General features: G+C 35.0%; 1 protein-coding gene across 2 annotated transcripts; it reads right to left on the bottom strand.

The window, feature by feature from the left end:
* Positions 1-1084: 1084 nt before the first annotated feature.
* On the bottom strand, positions 1085-12180 carry LOC122276175 (60S ribosomal protein L18a). Of its 2 annotated transcripts, XM_043085736.1 has the most exons (6): positions 11869-12180; positions 8608-8683; positions 7743-7857; positions 2985-3100; positions 2789-2852; positions 1085-1635 (listed from the first exon to the last, which is right to left on the bottom strand). In XM_043085736.1, exons 1-6 carry the CDS (start codon positions 12089-12091, stop codon positions 1294-1296), a joined length of 936 nt encoding a protein of 311 aa, XP_042941670.1. In that variant the 5' UTR covers positions 12092-12180; the 3' UTR covers positions 1085-1293. The 2 variants fall into 2 exon arrangements, with proteins under 2 accessions (XP_042941670.1, XP_042941669.1); XM_043085735.1 differs by lacking the exons at positions 7743-7857; positions 8608-8683; positions 11869-12180 and adding an exon at positions 3448-3606.
* Between the last annotated feature and the right edge of the window lie 3757 nt (positions 12181-15937).

Raw genomic sequence — 15937 nt, 5'->3', positions numbered from 1 at the left:
CGTCTCTCAGCTCTCAATCATTTCGAAAATCTGAAATTTTTGCTCTGAAATCATACATGGAGACCCAAACAACGGCTGTTCCGAAAAATGGATCTGCAAACAGCCATTGAGGTGATGGAATTAATGGCGGGTTGACGAAGATAAAAGCCCATGAACCTGTGGATCTGAGTCTTATGGGTGGTAGGCGACCAGAAACAAAACCATTGAGGTGATGGAATTAATGGCGGGTTGACGAAGATAAAAGCCCATAAACCTGTGGATCTGAGTCTTATGGGTGGTAGGCGACCAAAAACAAAACCATTCGGATTTGGAAACCCAAGAGAGGAAGAGAGGGATTGGAAGAGAAAGTTGTAGTCAACAGAGAGAAGCGGTCAATTCAGGTCCATTTTTCCTGCTCTCTCGTGGTAACATTTCAAGGTTTCAATGAGAATTCCGTTCTTTTTTTATCGATTTTCTTGATACCCATATGCTTAGTTTTGCCCGGCTTCCCGATCTTTCTGGTCTCTATCAAATGTTTGGACCATCAGAAAGACTTGTTGCTCAAATTGAATAACAGCCTCAAATTCGAGATAGCTTCTTCCACAAAACTGGGACACTGGAATCCGAGTTTCAATTGCTGTTGAATGGGACTGAAAAAGAAACCGAATTTTAAATCCGCTCAAAACGCAGGTTTTGGGTGTTAAAAAATAAAGAAAAAAGAAAAAAACAGACAGCCGCGTCGTGAGTGCACTGAGTGTACCACTGCAGTTGCTGCTCTGTAGAAGAACGGGAGTTCATTTCAGATATTTTATGAATAACAACGAAAAAAATAGTTAAAAAATATTAGATAGTAGTAAATAATAATAAAAAGAAGTGAAAAATAGATTTAAAAAAAAAATAAAAATACCATGATAAATTTATTACTCCACTACCCAAACGGATCTAATCAAGCACGCAATGCAATTAGATTGTTACAGTTCAAGTAGCATTCTTCCCACCTCCTAATCAACATCATGCCAAAAATATAACCAAAAAAAAAAAATGAAAAAAATTAAACGGGTTGTAAACTTGTAATACAAGAACACGAACAATCAAAACCAGATCATTGAAGTCCATGACCAAAAAAATCTCCCATAGAAAATTTATAAATGAAGTTCTCGGAAAACCCAAAGACAAGCTCCAAATCTTTGGTTTGCTAAGATTCTGAAATAAAACAATATCCAAAAAGAAACATTCAACGATACGATGGTCTCTACCAAAATGATTTTACGCCCCACTCTTAACATTTCAGAGCTCATTCCTCAAATGATCAAATTACATGAACAAGTTAGGCCTTGTTGCCTTGTATGTGGTCTTCAGCTTCCTAGTAGGTGGCCTGACCTTCTTAAATACCAAGGGGAACTTGATTTTGGAGTTGTGAAACTGCTTGGTGCTCTCTCTCTTGCAGAGTTTTGCTGGGACGGTGGCAGTCTTGATAATTTGGATGCAAGGAAACCTGACTCTGTGTCGAGAAGCCATCTCATTGTACATCTGTTCCACAGCCCCGTTTAGAGTGGTGTCACGGTATTCCTTGTACATATTGTGATAACCCGTTCGACTTTGATACCTCAACCAGATACCATAGTTCTTAATCTTGGTAGGGTTCTTTTCAAAAATCTGCACAACCCAGGTCATGTATAGGGTTAATGATAATAAAACAGACGATAATCATAATCTTCAATAAAATGCTTCTTCTCAGAAATAGGGCCCCCAACATAATGAACTGATTATATACTATTATTCAATTTGAACCTACAAAGAGATATCCACTCGTTTTTATAACAAAGATGCTTTTAATAAATATTTTATTCGCAAAAAGCTTGTAGCCCTAGTAGACATAGTATACAAGAGGAACACCTAACTAGACATAGAATATTCACTCGTTTTCCACATACAAGTCAGAAACAATAAAAATCATCCATTCCATTGTTTTCCTCTTTATATAACAAGCAACCCAACATAAAAATGAGTAATTAAAGTAGGCTAAGAAATTATTGCCTAAATAAAGAAAGATGTGCAGCTTCAAAACCAGAACAAGACTATGTAAACAATACTGCAATTTCAAGGGAATTAAATCCAACAAAACTCAAGCTTTGACCCATTTCCATTTTCAGATCCAATTTTCCAATTTTAAGACCCATACCTTACCCGTTCTACTCAAACTTACCATCAGAAAATTTCAACTATCCAACCATACCCTCACAATTTCTTACGTCTCAATCACAACCAGCAGACAATACCACACAAACTTTTTTTTTTTTTTTAATGGGGAACCACCCCACAGCTGAGCCATTAAGACCCACCCATGGAACCTAAACCCCCAGGGAGACTAGCACAATAACCCACCGCCAAGGCCCCCAGCTTAAATCGAAGTTTGATCCTAGGGGGAATCAAACCTGTGACACGGGGCTCATGCACACAAGTTCGCCCATAACACTTGGGCTACCAGGTGGGTGTCACACAAAAATAATTTATTGCTTCATTGCATGGAAGAAATACATTAAATGATCAAATAACAATCATCATGTCCTCAAATTGATATGGAAAGCAAAACAAGCAACACCAACACTAAAAAATTACAGCTAATTTGATAACCATGCTCAGCATCTCTCTATATTTTAACAAACATCGTGAATCATAAGCACAAAAAGAATACTAGGTTCTTTGGAATGAAGAACACAGCAGAGTTCTAAAAGCACAATTACCTAGAACATTATCCAAGAAATCATTTCATAGACAATCGACTCATAGGTGAGATTCAACAATATACCTCATTGATAGCAAGCATTTGCCCATTGCTCTTCTTGACCTTCTTCAACTTCCTCAGAAAATACCTAATCCAGACCAAACAAGATATATTACACCAGAATTAAGCAAAGAAAGAATAAGAGACCCACATATCGATAACACAAAAAAAAAAACCCAACATTGACCAAAACCACAATGATCTCCACTAAATCACTCACCAGAACTTCGACTTGGCGCGAACCTCGTTCGTGGCCCAGAGCTTCATGCGGTAAATCTTTGGGTGCTCATCAGCTTCAGTTGGCAGAGCCCTACCAACGACTTGGTACTGGTGAAACTGCAACTCCAAATGAAAACACCCTCAGCATAAACTCAGAAAAAGCCAACCTACCCTCAAGCCCTCCCCCCTCCGGGCCCCCCGACCCAACACTTTTGTTTCAGCGAAAATGAAAATCGCGATATCTATTCATGCGGTTCTTTTTTTTTTTTTCACCTAAATGAGAAGCTCAAACTAAGAAGGGACGATTTCAATTTCCATTGTTATCTTTTCTCACGAACCAAGCAAACATAAATAATTAGAACTCAAGAGCTACTACGAACAAAACCAGAGAAAATCTATTTGAATAGAAACCCTAAAAGAACAGGTTTTGAAATGGATCTAAGAACTAGGATACGCAGACTTACCCTGAAAGTAACCATTTCCGATAAGAAGCTGAGATCTCCGAAGCCTCTGCCTCTCGATCTCTCTCGGTGTGTAGAAGAAGGCGAATGGCACGGTTTTCTTTGATTATATATGAGCCCGGACTTAAGAGATGAAAAACCCTAATTTGTAAAGAAAGGCATAAAGTGACTGACCAGTGAGACAAATAAATGACCACTAATAGAATACCTACACGTGGAGAAGAACCTTCGCAATTTTGGGCTGATAGACTATAGAGGACCAGGCCCGATTGAAAAACAAACAAAGAAATTATATATGTATGTGTGTGTGTATATCTTCTATATATAAAAAGTGTGTATGTAACGGAAAATCTTGTTTTAACGGTTTTTCTTATTTTTCCGTTAAAGTTAACACCGTTTATTTTAACGGTTTGGCACATAAAATGAAGACATAAATGTTGAGAGAGATAGCATTCAATGTTGTTATATGATTTATTAATCTCAATAATTATAATACTTAATAGTTTATATAATAATAAGTAATTAAAGATTAGTTATTATATTTTTCTCTTTCTCCTTAACATATACACGTGTATTAGGTGTATAAGACGTGAATCCCTAAGTATAATATATGTATATTATACGTTTCATTAACTCAGATTATTATTGAGTATTTCAAATTTAAAAATCTCATATAATATATAATATAAGTGTGTTTAATCAAAGTGTTTTTTTTTCTCATGATAGTAGGACGTAGCTTCCGCTAAGTCATATTCCATACGTGGGCTTGCTATGATAGGCACGTGACAAATGCTGTGATCCTTGAGCTAATCAAGAAAGAGTAAATTCGGCCAATAATTTCAAAATATATTTTATGATTTATATATATGCTATATATAGAAAATATTATACCACAAATTTTATAAAAAGATTATGTTTTAACTTTATGTTGTCCCTGATCGACTCAACCAACAGCAAAATAAGAATTTTAATGTTGTCTCTATTGATTGTCTACAAGATGACATAAATTGATGAATTATAATACAAACATCAAACGACACATATTTTGAACTACCGTTTGTGTTCGAATTTTATTAAATTTTTCGTATACATCTTTGCTAAAATTATAGATGTTATAAACATGTATTGGATTATATGATATTTTGAACTAATTTTTTTATTTTCTCCAATATGCCTTAAATTATTAAGTGACATCAATAATTTTTGTAAAATATATATTATTTTTTACAAATAATCATTTCATAAAATTAGACAAACGTACTTTGCACGTTACTCTTACCTAGTATATATATATATATATCTATTTATATTAAAAGTAGTACTACGATGCCTCTCTCCCCAGTGTAAATTATATATTTCTTTTTATTTGATTTTTATTTTAAACATGATTTAAACATGTTTAAATATTTTTTAAAAATATAAAAAATATTAAAACACTAATAGTCAATTATTTAATTAGTAAGTAAAAAAAATTAAATTAAATACATGAACAGTCAAAATAAAAAGACGTACTAATATTATTCTTATATTAATCCATATATATATTACAAAGACATGAGATGCTACTACATATCAGTAGAAGAAGATCCAAATAATAATTAAAAGAAAATGTCCATTTATTATGAGCGGGGGCGTAGTTTGTAACGGACTAAGTGTACATGATATTATTCTTTTTATTGTAACTTCTAGTTAGGTTTTTTTCATGTATACTATGTGTGAACTTAGGCTTTGCCTATTTTTATAAATATAAATTCTTGATTACCTATCAAATAATAATAATTAAACAAATATCCAAATTCTGATTATGATGCAAATGAAGTGTTTGGCCTGGTTAATGAAAAATCTAATTTTTCTGACATTTTTATTCAGCCAGAAGCGAAACCTAGCTCTTATAGGACTCTTGATTATTATTGCTCAAGGTTGCATTTCTTTCATAGAAATTTATAAAAAAAGTAATGTTACTTACCATACCGATCATTTTGAAAAATAGTAAAATTCACTATTAACAAATTATAACATTTTCATATAAATTCTATATTTATTAACTTTTTTCAAATAAATTATGTAGCGCTTACATATTCACGACTATAAATATCATTTATCACATAAAATATTATAATGTACATATGTCGGATTTTGCAAGATTAGGATGTGGTCTTTCATCCCGTTTCAAAGATCACGATGAGTTGCGTATCAGTTTGTAAATTGTAAAGCTCTTTAAAAACAAAAAAACAAAAATTAATAAATTGTAAACTCTTAATCCTGTTCTTCGACCTTTGGAATCTACGTACATTATTGGCTAAGATTGTGCTCGGCAGCCAGGACAGGTTGGATCGATCCAGAACAAGCATATGATGCCAGTGTGACAGTCAAAAAGACATGCACCGAATTTATAACTGTATATAAATGGAGTACGAACAAATTTTAAGCTGAAGTTTATAAATTTTTCTTTTCTTTTCATTTCATTTCCGTGATAGTTTCAAATATTTGGCAATAATCTACTAGATAAGTAGGCATTTGCAAGCACGTCAGAAAGCATGCCACAACAGCATAAATATAATTACATAAATACAAGGTAGAACAACCTGTGAGTCCGAGTCAGTTGCTCTTTTGCATGCAGGTATCTATACATTCAACTTTGTAGCTGATCTTAATCTCACCACAGGCGAGTACCCTTTGTTACCCCAAACATAACAGCAATCACGGCGAGAAGCGACTGCTCGAGTAGAAATTATTGAAAAACAAAAAGACAGAGTTAAGCGTACATGGTAAGATATATAAATTCTCGCCTCTCGGCCAGCCAAGGGGAGTTTTGGGGGGGGGGGGGGTGGGTGGGGGGTTAAGGAAAAAATATCAATCTCTAGATTAGAAATGTATAACAAATACCAATAAAGATGAGAAGAGTACAACCAGACTTTAACTATATTTTTCTGAGCAACCAGACAAAAGGTCAATTCAACAAGATAACATCACTCAATGCTTAGCATAGATCATGCGCATTGTAAGCAGCAAGTCTAAGAAAGCCTTAAAGATCTTAAGCCTGGCAGTATAATTCGGAATAGAAACCTGAGAGAGAGAGAGAGAGAGAGAGAGAGAGAGGAGAAGGTGTTCTATGGAGTTCGCTAATGATTGAAAACATGATGTCTTGAATTAACCAAAGAATCAGAGCGGTGACTTCTACCCAAATAAGGCAGATTAGACATTTTAGCAAGAAGTTTGAAACCACATGGAACGGGACCCCCCCTACTTGGAATGGTACCGCAACACATATCATGGGCATAAAATCTCTCAAACCTAAAAACCATCCTACTAGCAAGGAGGTTAGCCAAGGCACTCCTACAAACAACTCACTGAAACTTTCATAGTTTTTTTTTTTTTTGATAGGTAAAAGAGGTTTTATTGATCCACGTAAATAGGCAAAGCCCAAGTACAGAGGAAGCATACAAGAAAATAAACTTTCATAGTTATTTTAAGCTGAAAATATACTTTTCACTCTCCAACTTGCAGGCGTTCTAAACTTTAAAAAACAAAGCTGGCAGATTTTACCTGCCGACCGCTAAAAAGTTGTAATGTACATATCATGTTATGTCACCTATTTTTACCTATTTTTCATCCACCTTAACAGTCTGAATTGAACAAGTGTTATTTGTTTTTTTTTTTAAAAAAAAAAAATTAAGAAGTACATGTCAATTCTAATAGTTTTTTGATCAAAATGTAGCACGCCTATTAGTTGGAAAGTAGAACGCATATTTCCCCTTATTCTAATCTCTTTCACCTCTGGAACAAAAGCTTTCCTCTGTTACTGCAACTGAATAAATTTGTCATAACTAACTGTTTACACTATAGTTTAAGAATACTTGCATACTCTAAATACTTCCAGCACTGAATATTCCTAATAAACTTATAAGTACCATGGTTGACCCAAAAGTAAAGAGGAGCCCCTCCTTTAAGTTAAAACGTTAAGGTTTCATTCCCAAACACCAACTGTCCATTCAATAGGTCAGGTTGAAGCGGGTCATGAAGCTTATCTACAACTTCCCAGAACGTGAGTAAATTAAGACATAATTATTTTTGTGAACTGCAGTGCCATCGCCCTAACTGCAAGTTTAGAAAGTAAATGAATAAATTGCCATTTGAAGAAAAACAACTAGTCTCAAACGATATATAACACCACCAGCAAGACTACTTGAAGAAGTCCATATTAGGACATGGAATCATGAAACTGAAAACAAATAATATAACCAGTGAACATCTTGATGCAAGAGAAAAATGAGATACTGTATAATACGAACACTTACAGCTACTGTGCATGCAACATATCCAGGTTTTTCTCTGTAATCCACTCGTACACAAAGTAAAATAAAAGTCCCAATATACCAGGGAATGCCACCAAGAAAAAATCCAGTTATAAACCTTGCAAAAAATATGAAAGCAAGAGTTGTCACTTGTCGATTACAACCAATATACAAAAAACTCACTCAATTACTAAAATGCTCTGCTCATGCAACTCTTGTCTTGTGCCACTGCCATGAGTAACTCTAGGCACTAGGCAGCAAGGCAACCATCTGCCTTAGCTAAAGACAGTCAATCTATTGTAAACTCTAGTTAGGTATTTCTCAAGTATACTTGGGCTTTGCCTATTATTATGAATAAAACTTCCTGATTACTGATTAAAAAAAAAAAAAAAAGTCAGTCAGTCTACAACTAGGTGTGGGAGAGCAATTGAGCCATAAATACACAACACTTGCAAGAAGTCAAATAAACACATTGCAATGGCAAGCCAATATTGCCAATAAAAGAGAACTCACAAGGCAACTTAAACTTACATGAAAAGTGTGTGGGACTAGAAATTCTCTCCATGGACAAACAAAACCTATGATTGCCCAAAGTTGTTCGTTTGACCAAGTCAATTGACTATTTTAAGATTCCATCATTGTATACAGCATATATTATGAACATACTGGGCTCAGTAAAATGTGTATCCATATATATTCTTCCAAAAATCCTTCATGCCATTAATGCATGGCCACTGCCAGCTGGAAACCGCAAAACTCTTTTTTTTTCAATTTCTTTGACTCTACAAGTCCTATTGCCATCCCTAAAACACATACGAAAAGAGTTGATGAAATTAAAGTGACATAATTAAGAAATATCCATACTTACAGGACCCAGCCCATGCCGATACCACAGCAAGGAAGTGACGGCTCTCTGACAGGTCTTCCCTCAACAATGGCATAACCTTGAACAGCATAAGAATATCATGAGGATGGAAAATTTTCAAGAATATCAATAAGAACTTGCTCATTATCAGCAATATCAATAAGTATTTAAGATACACAATTATCGAAATTTGAAAAAATCTACGTTCACCCAATGAGCATTCCTAATCTTCGAAGCTCAGCCTGGATTTCATTTCCATAGGTTTTCATTTTTGTTGAATCTTTTCGTTTTGGGGATGTGAACGTGGTGTGGTGGGGTTGAACTTCGATTTCATGCTGCTGAATTTGATGAAGCACTCTTCATATCTCATATACAACACGTCCCTCTACTTCAGCTCTGCTATTCAGAAGCAGTACTATGAAGAATATGGCTATGGACAGGTTCATGCTTTCTCATTACGATCGCCAAAACAGAAAAAAACATAACTTATTTTAGTTTTCAATTAAGAGAAAATAATTTTGTTGAGGTTAGGATTATACACAATTTACATGTTGCTGTGGTCATATTACATATGATGTCGATGAAGGCGTTGAAGTAGTGAACTTGAAGTAATGAATATCAAATTCCCATTTCTGGGTAAGCCATTGTCATCAAGAAGGTGGTGTGTTTATTTGCTGACTAGTGCAGATGACATTAGCCTAGATTAGACTTTCTACCAGCAGTTTTTATTTTGGCCGCGGAAGAGAGGGGGTGCATATCAGATATTCACTTGAAAGATGGAGAATCGTACGGGGAATAGAGTTACGTCTATCAATAGTCTCGGCTATTTCTTTGGCTTGGTTTTGAGAGACACGTGTACAAGTGAGTAAGGCAACATTTAAAATTAGCAGTATCTATAATCTGATCAGTCAAATCATCCAATGAGCATTCCCAATCTTCGAACCTCTGGCCATTTCTCTCAAGCCAAATGCACCACATGAGACATATAGGGATCAAATTCCAAATAGCAGCAATGCTGTTAAAAATCTCATCCCATAACATCTTGTTAAAAGGTAACATAGGAACCCTTGTGAACCACATAACTAATGTGTCTGGCAAACTCCCCCCAAGCACTCCCAATATGTTCCCCCCCCCCCCCCCAAAAAAATAAAAAAAAGAAACACTCATATATTTTAAAAATGGGAAAGTTATTGATACAGCCATGAAAAAAAGGGTCTGTTTCACATTTACTTATAAAAAGGGTCGCTTTACTATTTTTTGGGTTTTTTTTTTTTTTTTTTTCTATAGGTACTATTTTTTGGGTTGTTATCAATAAAAAAAACTAGAAGCTTTAAGTGTGGAATGCACATGCAACATATAAATGATTTTAACACACTACATCATCAACCACCCATATTTATGGAAAGTGTAATTACCATTGGACCCGAAAGCCCTTGCGGTACTTTTTCAGAGCCCTCAGCATGGTTTCATGGGTTTTCTCTTATTCAAATATTGGACAAAGACCAAATTAGGAGTTATAGTCTTGTTAGAATGGAGAACAGTCATGGAGTTTTCAACACTTCCTCGTATCTTTTTATATTCCCAATTAGGTGCTTCTTTTGTATACGTTCAATGTACTAGGATATGCTTGTTGGGTCCTTCAATAAAATCTTCAATTACTTGACAAAAAGGAAATATGAAAAATTCAAATAGGCCTTTTCATACTCCAAGCGAGCAGACTCTGATTAATAAAATTCCTGACTGTTATGAAGAATGGTGTTGCGTAGTTTCTGTCCTTTTTTTTCATCTTCTTCTCCTGCTTCCTCCGTTTATTCTTCTCTCCTATTTCTCTGTTTTCAAGATCATCTCTTGTGATAAGTTATCAAAAATATGTACATATACATTTTTTTCCTGATTGGCATTGGGTGACTGAGAACAAAATCCCAACTAATCCAGGAGGTGCATAGGCCCTCGGCAAGGACTTTTCTGCAAATGAACCTCAGGTAATTCAAAGGGAAATTCCCCAAATACAATGGCCCCTAAAAAATGTTTGCATCCAAAAGGATTCGAACCTTAGGCTTGGAGGGAGCATACCACCAAGCCCAAGACCCTTACCACTTCATATAGCCCACTTCAGAGGCAACTCTATCTATTCAACATTAAAGTACAAGATAGTCCACCGTTAAGCATCATGTATTGGAAAATTTTCCATTTAATCAAACTCAACCACCACAATGTAAACTAATTGTCTACTCCCCACCATATCCCATTATAAAATGATTTTCCTGCTAACTATTCTCAATTTAAAATAACTCCATTATTTCCCTCCAAACAACTACAATATATAGCAAGAAACTATCCTAGTAACCTTCTAATTGATGAAAACAGGTTTGGTTTTTAAAAGTTGCTGAAAAGTTCTTCAAACGTCCAAGCCATTTCTACATGACATGTTAAAAGGCATAAAATGTAATGAATCCAGGCATCATCACTGTAACGCAGAGATTCACAATTCTAACTTCACTAAAAGTGATCTTAATTCGAGCAACTTTGTGGCAAGTATTGCATAATGCAATTCTACCTAACCTTAAGATATGATGCCAGATGTTGTTTTCCCAACTAGCATCTACAGCCCTCTTTGCACTCAGATTCAAAATTTTAGTTTCTTCTGTTATTCAACTATACTTAATGTCATTTCCAGCTCCAAATTTATCAAAAATAGCATCCTCTCTCCCTCCCTCGCTCCCTCCCTCCCAGAATCACAAGCATAGTTTCTGCAACCTGTCGTAATCCCAAATTAAAGAACAAGGCGCAGAAACTCAAGTAAGATCCATCTTTTCGAGATCATTCGGATCCAACATCAGGGCCAAGTTATGTCATGCCACATTCGGGCAAGGAAACAGAATTTGAGCAAGATTAGCTCAATAATTCAACTTCCATATCATTGCACTTACACAGATACAATTTAAATTGACTAACTCTTTCAAATCTCCTCATATGAATAATAGCACCAAGACGTTATTATTAAATAATAGCCCAATAAAACTAATTTAGTATAAAATTTACACCCTCCGTTCTTCTTCTTTTTCTTTTTTTGTCTTGGGCCCTTCTCACAACCTCCGTTCGTGGAGTTACTATAATTTGTACCGTAACCAATAAAAAAAACAAGTTTGATTGCCCTATCATTTTATGTTTTTCCACCCAATCTCGTTCTTATATTATATCCGAGAAATAATTCACTAATATCTGCATCCTTTATCAAAATCCCCAGATAGAGAGGTGTCATACCTTGAACGGTTTGGTATCCATAATGATGATGGTGGTGTTGGTGATTATAGCGGGAATCTACAGTGAATCCAGGCGGAGGAACCGGCTGGGGAAAACCGACGACAGGATGAGGCAGTGGCTGCGGAGCGGGAGGGTTGTAGTTGGCGACGCCTTGAAACGTGCCGTAGTGAAATTGACTCTGCTGATCGCCAATGAGTCGTCTGCCCTGCCCATCTTCGCTCATTGTTTACCGTTCGCCTCCCCAGCAACAGAAAATTTTGATGCGGCAAAGAAGGAAAAATATGGACCTATAGTTAAACAATTTTGGGTACGTGCAAGGTATGGATCGGTCTAGCGATAAATAGTTTGAAATCGGCAACGATGAACTTGAATTTGCTTCAATTCATTTAATAAATGAATCATCTTCAAATATAAAATCATAATTAATTATTAAATGATAACTTGTATAAAAATAAAATAGATTAGTATAAACTTGAATAATTTTTTATTTATTAAATAAAATTGTTTTTATATTTATAATTAGGCTATTTTAGATGTATTACTTAAAAAATAAAAAGGATATTTTAGATGTTCAAAGGAGAAAAAAATAAAAAATAAAAAAATCATATTTCTAATACCCTGTAATATCCGGCCCAACCCCAAGAAGGGCCCTCTCGTTTTAAGTGATGAAAAAAATATGCAAGGTTTTTCCTTTGAAAAATGCTAAATGTATTTTAAAAAAATTTACAAAAAACTTACTTCTCTATACGTCAGTCATTGATATGTTAAAAATTATGAAATATGAAATTTAAAATTTGAATTTCAAAAGAAGACTAATAAAATGAGTCTTATAAGTAAAAGTGTAAGTAAAAATGTAAGTATATGTAGTACTACTCTTTCCCCTTTATTTATTGAGTAATGCTACATATATTCGTGGAGTACGCATGCGCCGTACAATCGTTTTGAAAAAAGTGAGGTTTACTATTAAAAAATTATTATTTTTCATGTAAATTCTATATTTACTCACTTTTCTCAAAGAGATTATACAGTGCTTGTGTGCTCTACGACTGTAAATATCATTTATCTTATTTCTTACCTTGCTCAACACACGCGCACACACACACACACACTCTCTCTCTCTCTCTCTCTCTCTCTCTCTCTCTCTCTCTCTGCTCTACATTTTTGTTCTCAATGGGACGTCTAACGTTGCTGCCGCCTCCCACCTTTGGCTTCCAACACTAATTGTTTCTATTTGCATGTTGAAATTTGTAGATTGAGTGATTCCATAGTTAGACGATTATTGGAGGGTTCCCTATTTGTAATGTCATGGATGGAGGAGGAGATGAACTTAAAATGTGTTGGAAATAAGATTGTAAATATTAACGTGTGTTGTGGTGAATTTTAAGTAAATCTAATGAGGTTGGGCTAATCTATTGGTGGCGTGGTGTGTTTTGGACAATGTGCCTATGCTATTATAAACTTGAGTCACCATGATGAACTATTTTGTTTATGTGTCGTTTATTGGCTCATATTGAGCTATAGTTTGTGCTATAAAATTTTATTAGTTAGGTTGGTCTTATATTTGGTATAAGTTATTAATATGTTAGTGATATTTTCTAGATTAGGTCATGATGCTGTTGTTGTTCAAGTTCAAAGCTTAGATAATATACTACAAACAATTCTACTACGTACAATCGCCGCGGAGTCGACTGACGTGGCATCACGTCAACTTCTATTTAAAAAAAAAAAAAACCAAAAACAGAACAAAACAGAGAATGCATTTTTGGATTCCTGCTTCTTGCGTTGGTGCTTTGGTCAGTGGTCTTTGAGCATGTCTTCGGCTTCATGGTGTCACTGGTGTGGTCTTCCTCTCGAGCTCGTCTTCGACTTCATGGTCTTCAAATCTTCAAGTGGATTTGTGCAGGTATTTGCATGGGTAATCTTCCTCTTGTGGGTCATATTCAAGGGCCATAGCCACTACCACCGAAATGGTCTTTACTGAACCAGTCTTCTCCTCCATGTGGGTCACTTTCATGGGTATTTTCTAGTTGCTGACCTCTAGTTTGTTGTTGTCTAATTAAATTTGATATTTTGTTTGTTTTGATTCTATGATATCTGTAAGAGGGATATTGAGCTTTGTAAGAGGGCGGATGAGGTTGAGAAGAGAGAGATGGTGCAAGATGGTAGAGATGTGAAGTTTCTTAAGAAGGAATTGATACTTCTTGAGCAAGAAGTTGGAATAAGATGTTCACGTATGCTTCTTCGAGTGTATTGGGCTTTTGTAGTTGTTGTTTGTTGTTACTTAGTTTGGTAGTGGTTTTATGTTGTAGCTTGGTCTGAATGTGTAGTTTAAGTGTTTGAAGGTATTTAGACTGTTAATTAGTGAGTCAGTGTAATAGTTTGGGACTTTTTTATGGCATTTTGCCTCTTATGCTTGTGGCATGACAGACACTAAATTGGTTGTAAAATAGTTGTATCATAATCAATGGAGGCAATGGTTTTGGGCATTCTACCTCTTATGGTGTTTAGTAGCTGAATACTGGTGCAGATTTCTATAATTATCTTTTTCTGTACAACAACTTATTGCACATTCTTAAAGCCAAGACCATAGAGGTTTATAACTTTATATTGCACATTCTTTTCTAGAATCAGATTTTCAGAATTATGGCATGATTGCTTGTTTGTGATTGCCTTTACTAAGTACACTAGATTCATTCCTTTTGCTCTCTATCCTCCTAATGCCAACTGCAATATGAAATAAGCAACGTTAATGCATAGTAAAATAGGTGGCAGTTGCTCTCTATGTACTGAGTGCTTGAGTAAGAACTGTAAGCTTCAAGTCCCTTCTTATCTTCTTTTAATCACTCTCTAATTGTCTACACACCGACATATTAGAATGGGACTTGTGTCCTGCAAATAAAATGCCACAAAAAATGGCAAGCATAAACTGAAATGGGACCCGTGTCCTTCAAGTCCCTTCAAGTGTCCAAAGTATCCCTATTGCAATCACCAAGCATTTTTATAAACTAAAATGCCAAAACTTAAAAGATGGCATTTTCATTACTTAAACCAACTCCAGGATAAATAAATGTTGTACATATATGTATTGACCATACAAAATCACATGACTCTTAACATCTTATCTTAGGGCCAAGTGGCACAAACTATAATAAAAGTCACTAATTTACAATTAAACATAAATGCATTCGCCCTTATCATTTTTCCGGTTATGATCCATCCCACCCATGCTGCACCGGCTATGATCCATTCAACCCAAATTACATCTGTAAGGATTAATATGCAGATATTAATGTAATGTAACTATTACAATTAAAATGTGAAAATTTTATGATTATTACACTTTCTTAGCTTCCAATCATTGTTTCCCGATGCTGGGTTCCACTACTGTAAAAAACTGAGCTATCTCAAATAGGCTGTTGATGATCAACAAAATTCCAAATATTATTAGTCTAACAGTTACTTCTTCCATAGGCAAGTAGCAACTAAAATATAAAAATATAAAAATTAATATACCTACACTTGTCTAGGATTGGTGATATCTCCTTCTGATGGGCCAAATATATTCCTGCAAGTGTATGAGACTAGTGTATCATCTCCTTCATTTCACTAATAATAAAGTAACAAGTAACAAAACTCATTTGATATAATTATATTATAAATCTAACACACATAAACATGTGTATTTTTAATACCATTCATGTTAAAACATGCACCTATTTACGTTTCCATCTGACTGGTGCTTTCTTCTGTTTGGCTTTAACGTTCTGCATGTCTTTCTCTATCCTGGATACCCTCCTTAGAGATGGGGTCTTCCTTTCCGTCTCACAACATTTGGAATGAGTACTTGCTATGAACTACCAACTACAGTTGTATCCAATGTCGTAAAACCAGCATTCAAACCTGTTAGGGGCACATAACTGTTAAATATGACATAATATAATTATAGAAATGATGCAAATTCTTAACTTCCATATAAAGAACTGCTAAAAGAATCTATCACATAAAATAAATAAACTTTAAAACTCGTCGCATTTGAATCTGTTTGGGTCAAAGATGAGGGTGTTGGTTC

The sequence above is a fragment of the Carya illinoinensis genome, chromosome 9 (assembly GCF_018687715.1).
Source record: "Carya illinoinensis cultivar Pawnee chromosome 9, C.illinoinensisPawnee_v1, whole genome shotgun sequence".
Classification (NCBI taxonomy): Eukaryota; Viridiplantae; Streptophyta; class Magnoliopsida; order Fagales; family Juglandaceae; genus Carya; species Carya illinoinensis.
The sequence above is the reverse complement of the archived record's forward strand: the minus strand, read 5'-3'. Positions and strand labels throughout refer to the sequence as shown.